Consider the following 21582-nt stretch of genomic DNA (forward strand, 5'->3'; position numbering starts at 1 on the left):
TTTGTTCCTGTTTCACCAGAGAAACTATATTGGAAATGCAAACCACATAGCTCTGTAAAATCTTTCGTGGATTCCAGTCTGAGCAGAAAGAGGAACCTCTGTATGCAGTGTGGAAAAAGTTTCACTAGAAAGAGTAATCTTAATGTCCATGAAAAGATCCACACCGGGGAGAGACCATATAAATGCATGGAATGTGGAAAGACCTTTACCTGGAAAGAAAGTCTTAAATTTCATGGAAGGATCCACACTGGAGACAGGCCATATAAATGCACCCAATGTGCAAAGAGTTTCATTAGGAAGAGTAATCTTATTTGCCACCAAAGGATCCACACAGGGGAGCGACCCTATAAATGCATGGAATGTGGAAAGACCTTTCTCCAGAAAGGTAAACTTAATGATCATGAAAGGATCCACACTGGGGAGAGGCCATATAAATGCATGGAATGTGGAAAGACCTTTACCCAGAAAAAAGATCTTAATCGTCACGAAAGGATCCACACTGGGGAGCGACCCTATAAATGCATGGAATGTGGAAAGACCTTTCTCAGGAAAGGTAAACTTAATGATCACGAAAGGATCCACACTGGGGAGAGGCCATATAAATGCATGGAATGTGGAAAGACATTTACCCAGAAAGAAACACTTAATCGTCACGCAAGGATCCACACAGGGGAGCGACCCTATAAATGCATGGAATGTGGAAAGACATTTACCCAGAAAGAAACACTTAATCGTCACGAAAGGATCCACACTGGGGACAGACCATATAAATGCACGGAATGTGGAAAGACCTTTACCCGAAAAGCACAACTTAATCTTCATAAAGGGATGCACACTGGAGAGAGACCATATAAATGCACAGAATGTGGAAAGACCTTTACCCGAAAAGGAAATCTTATTCTTCATCAAAGGATCCATACTGTATAAATGCATGGAATGTGGAAAGAGCTTCATTACCAACAATATACTTAATTGCCACCAAAAGATTCACACTGGGGAGCAATCATAGGAATGCATGGAATGTGGAAAGACCTTTACCCGAAAAGAATATCTTCATAAAAGGATGCACATTGGAGAGAGAACATATAAATACATGGAATGTGGAAAGTGCTTTATTGAAAAGGAAAAACTTAATCATCATGAACCATGGGAATCTGTCATGTTTTTTTTTCTCAAGTGCAATGTTTTGTTTCTAAAGTGCTGAGCACAAAGTGCAAATATAGCTTTAATCATTGCAGCACCTTTGGTTATCACGGTGGCATCCAGACAGGATAAAATTGGAAATACGAAGTGGAACGACCACTGAGTGTGCTTAATTCTCATAAAATGATCCACAGAGGAAAAATAAATGAAATCCATGGATTGAGCTTTATTCTCAGCAATCAACTTAATTGTCATCCTAGGATCCAGACATGGCAGAGAGCTTAATTCATGGAATGTGCAACAGTCTCGTTTGTATGGAATCTTATTTACCCTCCATGTAGCTACACAGAAAAAAAACAACAAGCACTGGAATTTAGAAATTGCTGTTATTGGATCAGTGACCTTACTGATGCTTTTCTTCTTGAGCCCAATACCGTGTTCCCTGAAAGTAAGAACCCGGTCTTACTTTCTTTTGGGCTCTGAAATAAGCACTAGGACTTAATTTCGGATAGGGCTTACCTTTTGCCATACCATTAGGCTGTGAGCGTGGGGCAGCAGAGTCTGTGCATGGGGTGGAAATGCAAGATGGCAGCAAGAGCGTGGTGACAGAACAAGAATCCAGGTGGGCGGGGCGTGTTCCTTTCCCGTGGTAGGCCAGCCTTTGTAGCTCCTGGGCGGCTGTGCTGGGTGGCAACAGGAGGGGCGCTGAGGTGGTGGTGCCAGGCCAACACTCTTCCCGCTGGAGTGGGGGGGCTTTGCCCTGGGGATCCAAGAAGGCTGCCTTCCTAGCCTATCTGGGCCTGTCTGAGAGGTGAGCACGGAGGCGGCAGCCCAGGGCCAAACGAGCAAGTGGATTTCTGGAACCTCGGGAAGGGAAGGTGCTGAAGTGAGAAGGCGTCCTGCTATTAGCGCCCATGCCAGCTCCTTCAGCACCCTGCAGCTGAATTGCCAGCTGATTAGGTTGTTCTCAAGGTAAAAATCACCTTTGTAGAGGGTGACGGACCGTGCTTCAGAGAATGCATGATGTGCATGCAGGAAGGCAAGAAAAACACGACGCATAATCTTACTAAATACCTTTTACTTACAAAAATATAAAAACTAAATATATATTATACAGAGAGCTGGCTAGCTACATCCTAAGATAACAGACAGTAACAGCAAAGTGAATAAAACAATAAACAATAACTCAGAACTTTCTGTAGACATGCACACTAAACAGACTGAAACCATAACATAGCTAGTCATATGGGATTCACTATGGTTACTAGATAAGTTATCACAACAGGTGCAGAGAGCAGGGGAAATGTACAGTTAGAAATGAACTTTTCTGACGAACATAAAAAAACGTGCAGTGACATTCCCCTTCTTTCGTCAGCAAAGTGAAGACTCAAGTAAGGCACATCTTCTCACGCAGATACTCATGCTGGGCTGTAGGAAGTGGTTTGTTCAGCATGTCAGCAATTTGATCACGTGTAGGCACATACTGTAACGTCACAAAACCTTGTTTAACCAGTTGCCTTATGTTTTGATATCGGATGTCAATGTGTCTGGACCTTGAACCTGTAAAACGTCTTTTAGAAATATAAACCACAGATTCATTATCTTCCATTACTGTGATCGGTCAAATCGGATGTGTCCAGATATCTGTGACTAAAGCATCAAACCAGGTTAAAGAATTGCATGCATCAGACACACAAGCATACTCAGCTTCTGTAGAGGAACAAGAAACAAAATTCTGTTTACGCACATGCCAGTAAACAGGACATCCATTTAAAAACATCATGTAACCTGATGTACTTTTCCGTGACTTCTTATCACTCGCCCAATCTGAATCTGCATAACAACATAACTGCATAGTCAGTATGTGTTGGTTCCAACAACAACTTCATGTCTTTAGTGTGTTTTAGATACCTCAATAACTTTTTAACACATGTCCAATGAAACTGTTTTGCTTTACCTACGTGTCGTGATAAAAGATTAACACTAAGTGCAATGTCGGGTCTAGTCCAACTACTAATATACAGCAGCGACCCAATGACTGAGCGATAGAGTGTTTGATCTTCGAACTCAGGACTTGGTTCATGTGCCAAAATGTGAAAGTCAGTTTGCATGGGTATACTCACAGGTTTAGCGTCCTCCATGTTACAGTGATGTAACAGTTGTTCAATCTTCTCTTCTTGTGTGAGACTAAACCCCTGAGTTTTGGCAATTTGAACACCTAAATAAGTGTTAATACACCCTAAACACTTCAACGTGAAAAACTTTTGTAACGCTTTAGCAAAAAACTCACTCATCTGCTTATTTGGACCAATATAAACAATATCATCGACATAAACAAGAATTATCTCATACCTATTACCGGATCTTTTGGTAAACACGCATTCATCTGTTTCGGACTTAATAAAGCCCATTGAATTTAGTTTGTCAGAAAGACATAAGTACCACATTAAACCAGACTGTTTCAGACCATAAAGACTTTTGTGTAGAAACCAGGTATCCCCTTCTTGCTGTCTGAAACCTGGAGGACCTTTGACGTAGATTTCTTCATCAAGATCAGCGTGTAGATAAGCCGTTTCAACATCGAACTGGAAAACTTCCAGGCCAAGGATAGTTGCAGTGGCTAAAGCAATTTTCACACTTTCAGTCCGCACTGTGGGTGAGTATGTATTCGTATAGTCCTCAGGATAACGTTGAGCGAAACCCTGGGCTACGAGTCTGGCCTTGTACAACGACTCACCATTCGTCTTCTTTTTGATCCTGTAGACCCATCGAGTGCCAATAACTTTCTTGTTTGCTGGAGGGCTTGCAGGTGTAAACATTTGAAGTTTCTTTAGACTGTCCATTTCAGCCTGCATTGCTTCAAACCATTTATCTTGTTCTGATTCAGGAAGATGTTTGATCTGTGTGAACTTCTCAGGTGGAAGTGTAACATTACAAATCAAAGGTACAGGTGTTTTTGTTACTTGCCACGAATACCGTTTTGGAGGGATTCCCTTTGTGGACCTCTTGGAACGTCTCGGGCCAACCGTCCATTCTTCTTCCGTGTCGTCCTCGTCTTCATCATCGTCGCCAGCAGCAACATCAGCGGCTTGCGAAGACGGAACAGTAGGTTGAGAAGAACTCATGGAAGGAACATTCTCCTGTGATTCTTGATCAGGTTGCGTGGCATCAGCAACATCATCTCTAGGAAAATAAACTCCAGGATCGTTAGAATGAATCCTGGACCAGTCAGCATCTTCCTCAAAAGTAGCAGATTGTGAAACCACAATAACATGATGAGAGTCAATGTATTTGCTCCATTTTGAATTATCATCAATGCCCATAAATCTCATCCTTTTTGCTGCAGGACCCCCTTTCTTTCTTTGGGCTAAAGGAATATTCACCATAGCATAGGAACCAAAAATCTGGAGATGTGAGAGATCAGGCTTGTGTCCATACAACATGAAATAAGGGGTCTGATTTATCACACTACTCCAAGTACGGTTGATGATATGGTTAGCATATTTGATAGCTTCACCCCAGTATGGAAGACTGAGGTTAGCATCTTCAAGGAGGCAACGCATCATGGTTTGCAAAACCCCATTTCTGCGTTCTGCCACTCCATTTTCAGCTGGAGTATAAGGAGCGGATGTCTGATGTACTATCCCATTCTCACGCATCCAGTCCTGGAAACGCTGAGACATGAATTCAGCACCACGATCACTCTGGATTCTGGCAATGTTGACCTCGAATTGGGTATAGACAAGACTAGCAAAGTCTTTAAAGATCTGAAAGGTCTCAGATTTTTCTTTCATAGGATATACATATCCATATCTAGAATAATTATCAACGATTGTCAAGAAATATCTTTTACCACCAAGTGTGGGTGCAAAAGGACCAACTATGTCAGTGTGTACCAAATCAAAAATGCGTGTTGACAGGCGTGTAGCGCGTTTTGGAATTGCTGCTGCCTTGGATTTGGCTTTCTTGCAGACAGCACAGTCCAAAAACACCTTACACCCCTTTAGATCCAAACCTCTTGCGAACTCTGGCATCTTCTTCAGAACACGGAAACTGGCATGACCCAATCTTCTGTGCCACTTATGGATACACCTGGAATGCAAAGGTTTACCTGTTAGTGAATTCTCAACATTAGCATTTTTATTAGGAACCCCAGGCTTGCTGTGAGCAACCTGTGTCTTTTTTGTATTTTTATTATTATTAGGAACCTTTGGAGTAGCAACAGGATCTCTCTCTGGGACGTCTCTCTCTGGGCCTGTGCTTTTTAGAACGTGTATACTTGCCTGCTCTTGCTGCTTAGGCTTTGGTTTTAAGTAATAAACACCACCAATCAACATGGTTTCAGCAACAATATCTCCGTCTTTGACTATATAACTTGCTTTTTCAAGATGGTGGACCTGAAAATGAGAAAACCTAGACAAATGACTCTGACTAAGCAAATTACTACTGGCAGACGGAACATAGTAAACATTTGGAATGAGAGCACCGAGCTCTTCAATATAAACAGTTCCTTTTCCCATGACCTGAGCAGGATGATTGGAAAAAGAGTAAAGTTCACGAAGTTCAGGTTCAGGCTCGTGCATCTCTGTATAAAGCTCTTTTCTGTAGGTAACATGTAATGCTGCTCCACTGTCCAAAGTCCAAAGAAGTCGTCTGTCATACTCTGGTTGAGGCTGTGGATCGTTGGTCACAACCAATGTGGCAAGTGGAGCTTGTGGATCACGCTTGGAACCACGACCACGACCTTGTCGTCCGCCTCTACCTCTGCCTCCTCTGGAATCTGTTCCTCTGGGCTGGTATGTGATGGGCGCTGGAACTCATTGGGGACAATCCCGGGTGCCATGTCCCACACAATTACAGATGTAGCATCTTGGCATCCCTGGAACGTAGGTCCTTCCACGGAAGGCACGCCTCGCTGAAGCTCTTGATGCAGGTGGTTCCCTTAAATGTGGCGCAGCTTGCATAAGTGCCTCTTCTTCGGCTAAAATTCTGCATACATGATCCACTGTGCGTTGAGCAATAGGCACTTGATTGATCTTGGAAATAGCATCTTTCCACTCATGATTCAAAGAATTGATGATAATGCTGATCATTTGAAAATCATCAATAGGATAGCCTTTTTCACCCAGTTCTTTTCTAATACCTTTCATTTTAGTCAAATGTGCTCCAATATGTTCACCAGGTTTTAATCTGGAACCATGGAACTCAGACAAAAGCAAACATGTAGACTCAATTGATGTAGGCCGATAACATGTCTCTAACTGAGTCCAAATTTGTTGGACAGTTGCATCTTGTGAAAACGTGAGCTGCAATTCAGTGTCCATTGACATCAATAATGTTGTGCATGCTCTATTATCCAAGTCCCATATGTCAGGAGTCCATGGCCGGGCAGGAGGATTAAACACCATCATGTGAGTACCTTCTCTGCGTAACAAAAGTCCAACCTCACTGACCCATGCCCTGTAATTCTGTCCTGACTTCTTTAATTTTGAATCACCAGCCAGTGGTACAATGGAAGGTGTTTGATGAGGAATATACAATTGAGGTACTGGCTGTGCAGGTTGTGCAATCCGACCATAACCTGCAGGGGGCACCAGTGGCGTCTGTGCCTGTGCCTGGACATGCGGCAGTTGCATTGAAGCTGCCGGTAGTCTTGGAGCTGGCTGTGACTGTCTTTGAGCTGCTATTCTACCCTGGCCAGCAGGAGGCGCTGGTGCTGGGGCTGGTGCATTAGCATAACCTGCAGATGACACTGGCCTTCGCATATAAGAACCCGGTGGCAATTGCATGTGGGTTAAATATGGCTGTGTTCTGCCAGGTAGAGGGGCTTGCATAGAAGCAATATTAACAAAAGAAGCAACAGTAACAGGAATCCTAGCACCATCAGGGACTGGAGCCTCAGATAACGGCAGAAATCTTGTATCTCTGAGCAAAGACTCCTCCATGGACAGTTGCGAGAGTGAGAGCTCCAATTCATGTCTTAATGCAGCTTCACCAGTAGATGGTGCTATAACATTTGCTTCAGGCATCACTGTGGCTCTGTATGTCCTTTGGGACAGCCCATGATCATGTGACATAGGAGCCTCCGGTTCCCATTCGTCTTGCATGACACTCAATGATGGGCATGACTTTGGCTTTGGGAAAGAAGGAGGCAATATGGTTTCTCCTTGTGGGTGTGGCAATATGGCCGGTTCATGCTCATAATTCCTCTCATATTGCTGAACCATTGACACATATTCCTTTGCCTGCTGCAAATGCCTTTCAAAAACCCCAATTTGTTCACAGTAGCCTTGCATAGCCCTATCTCGCATAGTTTGCTTGGGGCTTGAGGGAGCAGAAGGAATTTTCTTCGGCTGAACTTTAGGTTTCGCTCCAAGCCTTTGAAATTCAGCTTGAGCCCCTGGAGTGTGAACATTTTCAAAAGCAGCTGCCAGGGAGCTTGGAAAAGTAGAAAAAGGAGTGATTGACCTTGCATCGGCGACAGGAGCAGGTGCGTCTTCTCCAAGGCGTGTGGCCGAAGCTATCGGAGTTTTTAAAGTTGAAGGGAGCTGCCCCACAGAAAAACTCCTTTTCAGCCGTGGACTCCTTCCTGACATGTTTCAGCAGTTAATCACCGCTGCCTCGCTAGCACTAACTAACTGATAACAGCCGCAGAAACATGCATCTCCAAAAACATAAATCAAACCATCCTCTGCTACCAAAATGTCAAGGTAAAAATCACCTTTGTAGAGGGCGACGGACCGTGCTTCAGAGAATGCATGATGTGAATGCAGGAAGGCAAGAAAAACACGACGCATAATCTTACTAAATACCTTTTACTTACAAAAATATAAAAACTAAATATATATTATAGAGAGAGCTGGCTAGCTACATCCTAACGTAACAGACAGTAACAGCAAAGTGAATAAAACAATAAACAATAACTCAGAACTTTCTCTAGACATGCGCACTAAACAGACTGAAACCATAACATAGCTAGTCATATGGGATTCACTATGGTTACCAGATAAGTTATCACAACAGGTGCAGAGAGCAGGGGAAATGTACAGTTAGAAATGAACTTTTCTGACGAACATAAAAAAACGTGCAGTGACATTTGTCTCTCTGCTGTGCCCTGGATCATCACGCTATGTTTCTCATTTTTACAAAGAATCAATGAGAAACAACTTCTATGGAACATGGATAGGGTCAGGACCCACCCCAATCCACATCTTAGGAAATAAGAACTCTTGGAGCCAGGTTTGTTCAAAAGGAAAAGTTTACTAGGATGAAATCAGTTGTGGCAATAAAAGACGGGATCTGACATTGAGTTACATTTCAATACTATATAAAGCATTCCTGTTTCAGCCCCTTCCCCTTAATCCATTTGGTCAGGCTCACATCATTTACTCAGGTGTCAGGCCCTTTGGTGGGAAAGGGAAATCTTGTGTTTATTGTTATTGCTTCTTCCTTTCAGTTCCAAATGGAGATGCAACCCAGATCTCTCTCTTTCCCCCTGTTCCCCCCAGATCAAAAGCTTCCCTGGTCTTTGAAAACAGCCTACTGCAATCTGAATAACCATCCTCTCCCCCCCCCTCGGAGAGATGGCAGAATCCTGAGAATAAGCACAAGATTCTAACCATACATTTATGAAATGTGATATAAATGGATTCTGACAGATAGGGATGGAGTAATGGTATGTGGAAATGACTTGGGAGATGGGGAAGATTTGCAGACTCAACAACCATCATGTAAAATATATCTTAGTCCCCAGAAGAAGACTGGGAGTGGGGTGCATTGTAAGAATGTAAGTTTTCTAGAGAGTAAAAGGATCGGAGGGGACAAATGCTTTCAGAGCAGCTGGATTTTCTATTATGGCCTCACAGTAGAGATAGAGCTAGTATTCATTTGTGTGCATTTTGTTTGGACTAGCTTAAAGTGCTGACAAATGTGTCCTCCAATCTATTCCCAGACCTGGAATGCTGACCTCAGCCCTGTATGCAAGGTGACTTCTGTACCCAACAATAGCCCTTCCCAAAGATACACTCAGAATGATCTACAGAGATATAAAACTTGTCCACAAGCACAGACACCTCCAGCCTGCTTGGTTCCTGTGCAGGAACTCCCGTATCCCAACCTATGGGCTTATCGCATTGCATGGCTTCTTTTCTGCAGAAGTGAAAATCACGAAACTGCAGCAGGTGAACTGTCCCACAGCCCAGAGCAAAAATTATCTGAATTCTCCAAATTCTGTTTTGGTCAGGCTAGCCACCATATTGTGATTAGGAGACAAATGGGATCCACCATTGCTCTTCCTGCAATATATGCACAACTGGCAGTTTAGTTTTCTGCTGTTAGGAACTGCCCTGCTTTTGTGCTGAAGGAGAGAAAACTAGTGCAGAATTCAGTAGCATGGGTAGCAACTGGTTCTGGATATAAGACACCGCTACTCCATGAGCTGCCTTTGTTATCAATATTTCCCAAACACATTTCAAGGTGCTAGTTGTCATCTTTAAAGCCCTTCGTGGCTGAGACCAGGTTACCTGCTGGGCTGCCTTTTCCAGGAGTCTCTAGTTGTCCAATTTGATCTAGCAAGTTGGGCATGCTGTAGATCTGGTCAGCCTCTAGAAGAGTAGAACAGCCCCCAAACTGTTGACTTTTCTGAGGGTTTTAAAACCTCGAGCAAGGAGCAGTCAATGCCTCTTTTTCCTGGCTTTATTGCTAATGGACTAAGTATTGTGTCTGCTGTATGTTTATTTTGGATTGGTTTTTTATTTTCAAAATGCTCTTATTGTTTTAATTGTACATTATTTAAATTGTAAGCCCTTCAGAGTCATTCATTGAGATTAATTAGGCATTTTTATCTGCCAATCAAGCCCTTCCGAAGGACCCAGGATAGGTAGAAGTGGTGGATATTTGATGGAGGAAGCTTCTTGGATGAGAAGCAAAATGTCTCCCTTAAGGAAAAATACATGGTCCAGTTGCCCTTTTGAAAAATCACCTTTGAGAAAACCATGAATGGGTAACTGAGAATCTCCATAGATATTTGATGGTGTTTTATCATGGGTTGTAATCTGAGTAAAACTATCTTTTCCAATTGACTAATGGTGATTTGTCGTTTTTCAGATGGGGACAGGAAAAATGTGGGGTCTGGAAGGGGAGCAAAGGAGACCTAGGAGAGCTACAAAGAACAGGGAATGCTTGGCCAGAATGGCTCAGGCAGCAAAGGGGACATGGTGAAACTCCTCACTGCAAAATAGCTGCATACCCACAAAGTCCTTCTGGGCCTATCAAGATGAGTTGGGCACAGGATCCTCTTCTTCTGCTGCACCTCACCCTGGATGCTACATGCCTTCCTCCTGGTACCGATGGCCAGTGGGTGTCTGTATTTAAATCAGCCTGCCCTTGCTGGCCCTGTTAGGTCCATGCCGGCACAAGGAAGAGCGGGTGGAAAAGCTGCATGTTGGACCTTAGGAGCTGCACGTTGGGACTCGGGGGCCCCTTACTGGGAATCTCCTGGCAGTCTTTTATCAGAGGACCTAAACTGAAAACAATGATTTTCAAAGTCCTTTGGATGTTAAATGGTAGATCTTTTTAAATTGTAAATTCAAAAGTTAAAGAAGAAAAGCATAATTCTTGCACAAAACATATACAAATTGCTACTCTGAGAAGCCTACTTAGTTACCATATGGCACTGGAGGGTCTTTTTGTTGTTTAGGTTCTTCCTGAAATTTAGTCACACGGTCTTGATAAACCAGTATTTAAATTGATTATGGGCTATCAAATCAGTGTTGACAGTGACCACGTAAGCAAGATTTTCTCCAATATAATCTGTCGTCCACCTTGTTTTTCATGGCGTCTAAAGATGAACATTTAGAGACATGAAAAAACAAAGGGATTGGTACTAGCTGCCTTAAGCTGGGATCTTCAGTCATCTAGCCTCACTTCTGCTCTTTCCATCTGGCTAGTAAACTCTTGGGAAGATGTTTTAAGAGGAGAAAAAGAGTCAGAAAGGAGCTACACTCACAAAGCTCTTGGCTTTTAAGGAAACAGTTGGGGGCTGGCTGAAAAAACATCCACCCCAAACACTCCAAACTGACTTTTTTCAGCCAACTCTTAGCAAAACTGCTCCTCTGCAATGGTGTGGAAGCTATTTATGGTATGGGAAAGTGAAAGTTAATTCAGACTTTAAAAATCATTATCTTAGATCAGGGGTGTCAAACTGCGTCGCAACAAAACCACGCCCACCCCATTGCCGGCAATGGGGAACAAGCTCCGATACGTCGCGTGATGTCACGTGACGTCGCGAGTTTGACATGTCTGTCTTGGATATTCCATTTTGAGAGTATGGAACAGATATTAATGAAGGCTGTGTCTAAAATACCTTTGTGGATTTTGACCCAAGAAGCATGCTATGAAATGAAAACGGTAAGTAAATAAAGTTAATTTATGGTGACATTCATTGCGCACAGTCACTCATGCACTCGTGACCTCCCGTTTGGACTACTGCAATGGTCTCTACATGCGGCTGCCCTTGAGGACTACTCAGAGGCTCCAGCTGGTGCAGAATGCAGCCGCGCGAGTGGTGGTGGGGGCTTCCCGATACTCCCATGTAACACCTCTACTCCGTGAGCTGCATTGGCTTCCGGTTGTCCTCCGGGTAAGATTCAAGGTGCTGGTTACGACCTATAAAGCCCTAAATGGCATGGGTCCGGGTTACTTCCGGGAGCACCTGCTGCCGGCATCAACTTCCCTTCGTCCAGTGCGCTCCCACAGAGAGGGCCTCCTCAGGGTGCCGTCGGTCAAAGAGTGTCGACAGGCGGCCCCCAGGGGAAGGGCGTTCTCTGTGGGCGCGCCAGACCTATGGAACCGTTTACCGGTTGAGTTCTGGACGGCTCCTGACCTTCGCTCCTTCTGACGTGACCTAAAAACATATTTATTTGAACAAGCCGGCCTGGTCTGATGGGTTTAGGGGTATTTTAACATTTTGTATTAATCTATTTAATTGGGCTACTGTATTTAATATTTCTTTTAATTTTTATATATTGTATTTTATTGTATTGCCCTGTACACCGCCCTGAGTCCTTCGGGAGAAGGGCGGTATAAAAATTAAATAATAATAATAATAATAATAATAATAATAATAATAATAATAATAATAATAATAATAATAATAATAATAATTTTATGAGGAAGATTTTGAAGCCTGAAGAAAATATTTCTTTTTCCAAAGTTTTTCTTATATACAATGATTAGATTTCAAATACAGAAAGGAATCTTTGGAATATTATAAGTATGAATTACAATGCATAAAGAATCCTCACAAGCCACTCTCTAATAAGATGATGAAAACTATTATTACTATTATTATAAATTAAATTTGCCACCTGTCTCACTACCAGTAGATGGGTGGCTTACAAAGTTAAAAGCAATTAATACAAATACATATAGCAACAAAATTACAATACCTCTGAAATAACAAAAGCAAAAATTCACGAGAATAATCAGATTAAAAATATATAATTTAGCAGGGGGGCTTCCCTCTTCCCAGCAATTCTTCACTCAAAGCCCATCAGAACAACCAGAGCTGAGTTGGGATTGGAAGTAAGCGGTTCTTGATTTCTATTTACAAACTACATGTAATGCTTCACTAGAAAGACAGAAGCCTCCTACTATAAATGTTTAAATTTGGGCGTCTGTGTGTTGAGAACCTATTTTACTACCTTTTATTCTGAGTTCACTTCTTGTCATTTAGCAGAGGACTTAAAGTGAACATAATGATTTGATTTTCAAAGAGCTTTGGATGTTTAATAATAAATGGTAGATAATTTTATACTGTAAATTCAATCAAGAAGGATAAAGTAGAATTCCTGTGGAAAATATACATTAATATATACATTAACTCTGAGAAGTCTACTTAGTTATCATATGGTATTGGAGGAGTTTTTTTTAGCTTGTTCCTGATGTTAGTTATATTCTTGATAAATTGATTACGAACCATGAAATCAGTATTGACTAACATAGGTAAGATTTTCTCCAAGATGTTCTTTTTATGTATTCCTGGCTACTTTCCTTCGTGACCAGAGGAAAGCTCGTCTGACCAATAACCAGGTAAGACACAGTGAATACCTTTTCGTTTATTCCAATAATCGGGGAGAGAAGCTATCAAAGCTTGGTTCTCTCCAAAGATCGAACCCAAAATATTCCCTTCTTCATACCAACACATCCCTCCTCTTTCCCCATTGGCTGAGGCACTGCGAGGTTGCACTCTTTCCATCTGCTTACACATTTCTTGCTAAGATATTAAATCATATTCACATATACAATAATAATGACAAAAATTAGATATTGAAATGGTTATTTTAAACTCTGTCCCCCTTTTAGAACAACAGAATATTTTCTGTTTTTCAATTCAGCTAGCCATTTCCTCTTACAACTGGATTTTTTTTGTTTGTCGTCTTCCTTTTCCCACTAAGACCCAGCTAATTTTTGCCTACGTGTTTATCTTACTTTCTCCTTTTATGTTATCTTTTCCTGATTCCCAGCAATTGTACTTGTTTTTCTATAAAATTAGTTTCCATTCTATTGTAGGTTTAACTGTCTCTGAAGACTCATCATACTGATATATATTTATCAATCTCACGATTTCCAGAGGAGGAGTATTTAAACAAAGACATGGAAAAAGACGGGATCGGTGCCAGCTCCGTTAAACTGAAACCCTCGGTCCTCTAGGCTCACTTCTGCTCTAGCAACGCGGCAAGCGAACCAGCGGGAGAAATGCTTTACGCCTAGAGAGCAAGTCTCGTCTCCAGGAAGGGAGCATAGAGGAGAGGAAGCTCTCTGCTCCAGCCATCCTGACAACCTCCAGGGCGAGGCAGAGGGCGAGGCTTCCCCTCGTTCGCAGCCCCGGATTCAACCTGCCTTCCCCTCCCGTTGCACTCCCCGATTTCCATCCCGCGTCAGTCTCTGCATCTGACGGAGGCGGCTGCACTCACGAAGCTCTCGTTTTGCAAGGAAAGGGGTCAGTGGGAAAAGGGGCTACCAGGCACCTTCCGACGTTCAACCCCGGATCCGTTCGTCCTGCGCTGGACCCAGAGGCCAAGGAGAGCCCCACATTTCAGCGAACCCCGCTTCCCTCCGAAAAAGAGCAGCGGAGTAGATATTACGGGTGGGCGGAAAAGGAAGGTCCCCTTTCATTCTCTTCCTACCAGATCCTGTCTAGGAAGCACATAATCTATCGTTCTGGCTCCTTGACCCCCGTGAGCCCAGAATCGCGCAGGAAATTGGCGGGAAGGATTTACAGTTCTCAGGCGAAGAAGATCCGAGTGAGCCGAGACCCGTTTCTGCCCTCCTGCACACCGGAGAAGGGGTTTCGGAGGTGCTGGGGGACATTTGGGACTGCCTCGGGCTTCTTTTGGCTGCCCTCGAGCAGGAGACCCGATGGAGGCCACCCTCAGCCCAGAGATCCATCGCAGGCGCTTCCGCGGTCTCGACGGCTGCAGCCAAGAGGCCGAGACGCCCCGGGAGCTTTGCAGCCGCCTTCACCGCCTGTGCCGCCAGTGGCTGCGGCCGGAGAGGAGCAGCAAAGGGGAGATGCTGGACCTGGTGGTGCTGGAGCAGCTGCTGGCCCTGCTGCCCGCGGAGATGGCGAGCTGGGTGAGGGAGTGCGGAGCCGAGAGCTGTTCGCAGGCGGTGGCCCTGGCCGAAGGCTTCCTCCTCAGCCAAGCCCAGCGGGAAGAGCCGGGAAAGGGGCAGGTGAGGAGGAGCCCGGGGGGGGGGGCTTCATCCTGGGAGCTCCATGGGGAGGGGGGGGGGAGAAAAGATTAGCGATCTAACTATATCAGCAATAGGACTAAAATATGACTGCAGCCTTTTCTGGAATTACTCACATTTGAATATTTTTTTATTCCTGAGGTAAATGTTTCTGTTTCCTAATTTAACATTTCTCTTTCATACAGCTCTGTGTCCTTTGTGATATTATCCACATATTTCATAATAACCAGTATTTACTTTGTGATCATCTGCTATTACCTGAATCTAGATAAGGGGAAGCAGCTGGATTACGTGAATGGCCTCTGATAGAAAACCCACATTTAATATGTCGTATAATACCACAATAGTAAGAGAAACAAACTAATAAACACACCCTTACATTTCATGTACATAAAAACACAGTCCCTGTTCATCATTTACTCAGATGTATAAGTCACATGCAGAGTCCCTGAAGTGTCTCTGAATTGGGTTGGGGAAGAACAGGTAGGGAAGGAAAAGGTAAGGAATGCAAATAACATGGATATGGTCCTCTGAAAGTGGATCATGAAGTAGCTTGTTCTTCTGATGTAGGAGCCGTTCACAGAGGAGATTTCAGCAGAGCTCCAGCGCAGAGGAGATCAATTCAGCTCTATTCAGGAGCTGTTTTTCAGGAAGACCCAACACTGGCCACGTTGCCAGGTAAGTGCAGGTTTCTTCTCAGAACAGAACAGACCCAACAATCTGGGTCCTTTCTTAATGGTATTAAGAGTACTTAAAACAGAGATGAAATCTATGAATTGAAACAACAGATTAAACACACCTGAGAAGTGTTTATTTTATTAAATATTTATCCCACCCGTCTTCCTTGTCATGTGTCTGTAAGTATACCAAGAAAAGTATAGCACATTAAGGAGGAGCCAGTAAGTCAACACTAAGTGGCTGTGTCAATAAAACTGTTGTTCAAGAGATTTCAGGGACATTACTCAAAATTTAAAATAGGTTAGGAAAGATGTTCCTAGTGGCTCTGTCCTGTTTTCTCAGAAATTTAGTCAGTGAGCCAGATAAGTCTAAGGGATTTTCTGCCATAAACCTACTTACTGAGTTACTCCAAGCCAATGAGAAGCTTCACAGTGTTGGCTGTGTTGCATCCTACAATCTGGAAGCTGTGGTTTGTGCTGCTGCAGTTTGCTAGCCCCACGGACTATGGACAGTATGACATGAATCTGTCCTGAAAGAAAATGTCCATTTGGTCTCTTGCACATGTGTGTTTTCTGTTGTGTGCAGTAAGAGAGAGAGCTTTCAACTGTTTCCTGGGATTGTCTGCTTTTTTCTCTTTTTAGAGCTCTGATTCCTTTATGGAGGTGACTATGGACTTCACGGATGAGGAGTGGAGGCTGCTAGATTCTGGCCAGAAGGCCTTGTGCAGAGAAGTGATGCAGGAGGTTTCTAGGAATATGGCTGCTCTGGGTAAGGCCAGGATGTTCATCTCTGTAAAATGCCATGGCAGAAATATTCACCATAGAATTGAGAAATCTCCTATATACTCCGAGGAAGTGACTGAATAGATTGACTGATCAACACCAAAGCCTTACCCTGTTTCGTAGCTGAAAAAATTGTTTCTATACAATCAAGAGACTCCTAGATAACAATTTACAGATATCACATCCTGGCTGGAAAAGTAGATTCTACCCGTTTGTCATGTTTTGAGGGTGGGGGGGGAGAGATACCTCTCTCAGTCTTCTAAATTCTAATCAGAATATTGTTTTTTTCTCCCCATCCAGATGATGCTCCTGTGAATGAGAATGCCAAGCAGGCGAGGTTAAATCTACTTCAAATAGAGAAGAATGAATTCAAAGTATTATTATTTGGGCATCAGAGAGACACCAAAAGGCTAAAGAGAAAACAGTCAGAAGATGGGGGGGATAGGTCATCCATTTCTCTTGGTGTTTGTGGCTTTCTATCCCAGCAAGATCAGAAAGAAATGAGAAAAAGAAAATATTCGAAAAAAGAAAACATGAATTTGAATTACATAACTATGGCAGAAACCAGACCAAAGAAAAAATGTATGCCTGTAGATACTATGGAGAATAACTCCTTTGTTCCTGTTTCACCAGAGAAACTGTATTGGAAATGCAAACCACATAGTTCTGTAAAATCTTTCGTGGATTCCAGTCTGAGCAGAAAGAGGAACCTCTGTATGCACTGTGGAAAAAGTTTCACTAGAAAGAGTAATCTTAATGTCCACGAAAAGATCCACACCGGGGAGAGACCATATAAATGCATGGAATGTGGAAAGACCTTTACCTGGAAAGAAAGTCTTAAACTTCATGGAAGGATCCACACTGGAGACAGGCCATATAAATGCACCCAGTGTAGAAAGAGTTTCATTAACAACAGTAATCTTATTTGCCACCAAAGGATCCACACTGGGGAGCGACCCTATAAATGCATGGAATGTGGAAAGACCTATACCCAGAAAGAAAAACTTAATGATCACGAAAGGATCCACACTGGGGAGAGGCCATATAAATGCATGGAATGTGCAAAAACATTTACCCGTAAAAAAACACTCAATCGTCACGAAAGGATCCACACTGGGGAGAGACCATATAAATGCATGGAATGTGGAATTACTTTTATATGGAAAGATCATCTTAATCTCCACCAAAAAAACCACACAGGGGAGAGACCATATAAATGCATGGAATGTGGAAAGAACTTTATCCAGAAAGGACATCTTAATCTTCATCAAAGGATCCATACTGGGGAGAGACCGTATAAATGCACGAAATGTGGAATGACCTTTACCAAGAACGGAAATCTTAGTCGTCACGAAAGGATGCACTCTGGGGAGAGACCATATAAATGCACGGAATGTGGAAAGACCTTTACCCGAAAAGGACATCTTAATCTTCATAAAGGGATGCACACTGGAGAGAGACCATATAAATGCACAGAATGTGGAAAGACCTTTACCCGAAAAGGAAATCTTATTCTTCATCAAAGGATCCATACTGTATAAATGCATGGAATGTGGAAAGAGCTTCATTACCAACAATATACTTAATCGCCACCAAAAGATTCACACTGGGGAGCAATCATAGGAATGCATGAAATGTGGAAAGACCTTTACCCGAAAAGAATAGCTTCATAAAAGGATGCAAATTGGAGAGAGAACATATAAATACATGGAATGTGGAAAGTGCTTTATTGAAAAGGAAAAACTTAATCATCATGAACCATGGGAATCTGTCATGTTTTTTCCCCTCAAGTGCAACGTTTTGTTTCTAAAGTGCTGAGCACCAAGTGCAAATATAGCTTTAATCATTGCAGCACCTTTGGTTATCACGGTGGCATCCAGACAGGATAAAATTGGAAATACGAAGTGGAACGACCACTGAGTGTGCTTAATTCTCATAAAATGATCCACAGAGGAAAAATAAATGAAATCCATGGATTGAGCTTTATTCTCAGCAATCAACTTAATTGTCATCCTAGGATCCAGACATGGCAGAGAGCTTACTAATTCATGGAATGTGCAACAGTCTCGTTTGTATGGAATCTTATTTACCATCCATGTAGCTACACAGAAAAAAAAACCAAGCACTGGAATTTAGAAATTGCTGTTATTGGATCAGTGACCTTACTGATGCCTTTCTTCTTGAGCCCAATACTGTGTTCCCTGAAAGTAAGAACCCGGTCTTACTTTCTTTTGGGCTCTGAAATAAGCACTAGGACTTAATTTCGGATAGGGCTTAGCTTTTGCCATACCATTAGGCTGTGAGCGTGGGGCAGCAGAGTCTGTGCATGGGGTGGAAATGCAAGATGGCAGTGAGAGCGTGGTGACAGAACAAGAATCCAGGTGGGCGGGGCGTGTTCCTTTCCCGTGGTAGGCCAGCCTTTGTAGCTCCTGGGCGGCTGTGCTGGGTGGCAACAGGAGGGGCGCTGAGGTGGTGGTGCCAAGCCAACACTCTTCCCGCTGGAGTGGGGGGGCTTTGCCCTGGGGATCCAAGAAGGCTGCCTTCCTAGCCTAGCTGGGCCTGTCTGAGAGGTGAGCGCAGAGGCGGCAGCCCAGGGCCAAACGAGCAAGTGGAGTTCTGGAACCTCGGGAAGGGAAGGTGCTGAAGTGAGAAGGCGTCCTACTATTAGCGCCTATGCCAGCTCCTTCAGCACCCTGCAGCTGAATTGCCAGCTGACTGGGTTGTCTCTCTGCTGTGCCCTGGATCATCACGCTATGTTTCTCATTTTTACAAAGAATCAATGAGAAACAACTTCTATGGAACATGGATAGTGTCAGGACCCACCCCAGTCCACATCTTAGGAAATAAGAACTCTTGGAGCCAGGTTTGTTCAAAAGGAAAATTTTACTAGGATGAAATCGGTTGTGGCAATACAAGACGGGATCTGACATTGAGTTACATTTCAATACTATATAAAGCATTCCTGTTTCAGCCCCTTCCCCTCAATCCATTTGGTCAGGCTCACATCATTTACTCAGGTGTCAGGTCCTTTTGTGGGAAAGGGAAATCTTGAGTTTATTGTTATTGCTTCTTCCTTTCAGTTCCAAATGGAGATGCAACCCAGATCTCTCTCTTTCCCCCTGTTCCCCCCAGATCAAAAGCTTCCCTGGTCTTTGAAAACAGCCTACTGCAATCTGAATAACCATCCTCTCCCCCCCTCGGAGAGATGGCAGAATCTTGAGAATAAGCACAATATTCTAACCATACATTTATGAAATGTGATATAAATGGATTCTGACAGATAGGGATGGAGTAATGGTATGTGGAAATGACTTGGGAGATGGGGAAGATTTGCAGACTCAACAACCATCATGTAAAATATATGTTAGTCCCCAGAAGAAGACTGGGAGAGTGGGGTGCATTGTAAGAATGACAGAAGAAGGGTCTGCTCAGGGTTCCGCCGGTGAGAGATTGCCGGCGGGTGACACCTAGGGATAGGGCCTTCTCAGTGGTAGCGCCTGCCCTCTGGAACCAGCTGCCGGTGGAGCTGAGAACTGCCCCCGACCTCCGATCATTCCGCCGGGGCCTGAAGACCTGGCTCTTTTATTTTATTTTTATTTTAATTCCATTTATATCCCGCCCTTCTCCGAAGACTCAGGGCGGCTTACAAACTTAGCAGTAGCCTTCATTCTATGTATATGCCTGCTTATTAGGGCTTTCACACACACCCCAAGCGGCATTATTACAAAGTCAGCTTAATTGCCCCCAACAATCTGGGTCCTCATTTTACCTACCTTGGAAGGATGGAAGGCTGAGTCAACCTTTCAGCTCTCGGGCCCAGGCTGAGGAGAAATTTTTAATTGGGGTTTTAATTGTGTACAGGGTCAATTTAATATTTTTAATTCGGTTTTAACTTTTGTATGTTGGATTTTTTAATTCCCTGTAAACCGCCCTGAGTCCTCAGGGAAAGGGCGGTATATAAATGTAACTAAATAAATAAATAAATAAATTCTTAGTTTTCTTGAGAGTAAAAGGATCGGAGGGGACAAATGCTTTCAGAGCAGCTGGATTTTGTATTATGGCCTCACAGTAGAGATAGAGCTAGTATTCATTTGTGTGCATTTTGTTTGGACTAGCTTAAAGTGCTGACAAATGTGTCCTCCAATCTATTCCCAGACCTGGAATGCTGACCTCAGCCCTGTATGCAAGGTGACTTCTGTACCCAACAATAGCCCTTCCCAAAGATACACTCAGAATGATCTACAGAGATATAAAACTTGTCCACAAGCACAGACACCTCCAGCCTGCTTGGTTCCTGTGCAGGAACTCCCGTATCCCAACCTATGGGCTTATCGCACTGCATGGCTTCTTTTCTGCAGAAGTGAAAATCACGAAACTGCAGCAGGTGAACTGTCCCACAGCCCAGAGCAAAAATTATCTGAATTCTCCAAATTCTGTTTTGGTCAGGCTAGCCACCATTTTGTGATTAGGTTAGTAGACAAATGGGATCCACCATTGCTCTTCCTGCAATATATGCACAACTGGCAGTTTAGTTTTCTGCTGAAGGAGAGAAAACTAGTGCAGAATTCAGTAGCATGGGTAGCAACTGGTTCTGGATATAAGACACCGCTACTCCATGAGCTGCCTTTGTTATCAATATTTCCCAAACACATTTCAAGGTGCTAGTTGTCATCTTTAAAGCCCTTCGTGGCTGAGACCAGGTTACCTGCTGGGCTGCCTTTTCCAGGAGTCTCTAGTTGTCCAATTTGATCTAGCAAGTTGGGCATGCTGTAGATCTGGTCAGCTTCTAGAAGAGTAGAACAGCCCCCAAACTGTTGGCTTTTCTGAGGGTTTTAAAACCTGCAAGGAGCAGTCAATGCCTCTTTTTCCTGGCTTTATTGTTAATGGACTAAGTATTGTGTCTGCTGTATGTTTATTTTGGATTGGTTTTTTTATCATTTTCAAAATGCTCTTATTGTTTTAATTGTACATTATTTAAATTGTAAGCCCTTCAGAGTCATTCATTGAGATTAATTAGGCATTTTTATCTGCCAATCAAGCCCTTCCGAAGGACCCAGGATAGGTAGAAGTGGTGGATATTTGATGGAGGAAGCTTCTTGGATGAGAAGCAAAATGTCTCCCTTAAGGAAAAATACATGGTCCAGTTGCCCTTTTGAAAAATCACCTTTGAGAAAACCATGAATGGGTAACTGAGAATCTCCATAGATATTTGATGGTGTTTTATCAT

The 21582-nt window shown here is 43.2% G+C and overlaps 1 protein-coding gene and 1 long non-coding RNA gene across 2 annotated transcripts; both read left to right on the forward strand.

Moving 5' to 3' along the window:
- The first annotated feature begins 1494 nt into the window (after positions 1-1494).
- On the forward strand, positions 1495-10223 carry LOC310636147. Its single transcript, XR_014491620.1, has 2 exons — positions 1495-1591; positions 8652-10223. It is a non-coding gene; the product is annotated as an uncharacterized lncRNA (long non-coding RNA).
- A 1246-nt stretch (positions 10224-11469) lies between these two features.
- LOC310634748 (uncharacterized protein) lies at positions 11470-21582 on the forward strand (the record flags this gene model as incomplete). The annotated part of the gene is made up of 7 exons (XM_083353283.1): positions 11470-11550; positions 13872-14277; positions 14555-14877; positions 15466-15573; positions 16215-16341; positions 16656-18562; positions 19488-21582. The coding sequence occupies 6 exons, from the start codon at positions 11470-11472 to the stop codon at positions 17894-17896; spliced, it is 2286 nt and encodes a 761-aa protein (XP_083209409.1). The 3' UTR covers positions 17897-18562; positions 19488-21582.

This window comes from Vipera ursinii (assembly GCF_947247035.1).
Source record: "Vipera ursinii genome assembly, chromosome: 2".
Taxonomy (NCBI): domain Eukaryota; kingdom Metazoa; phylum Chordata; class Lepidosauria; order Squamata; family Viperidae; genus Vipera; species Vipera ursinii.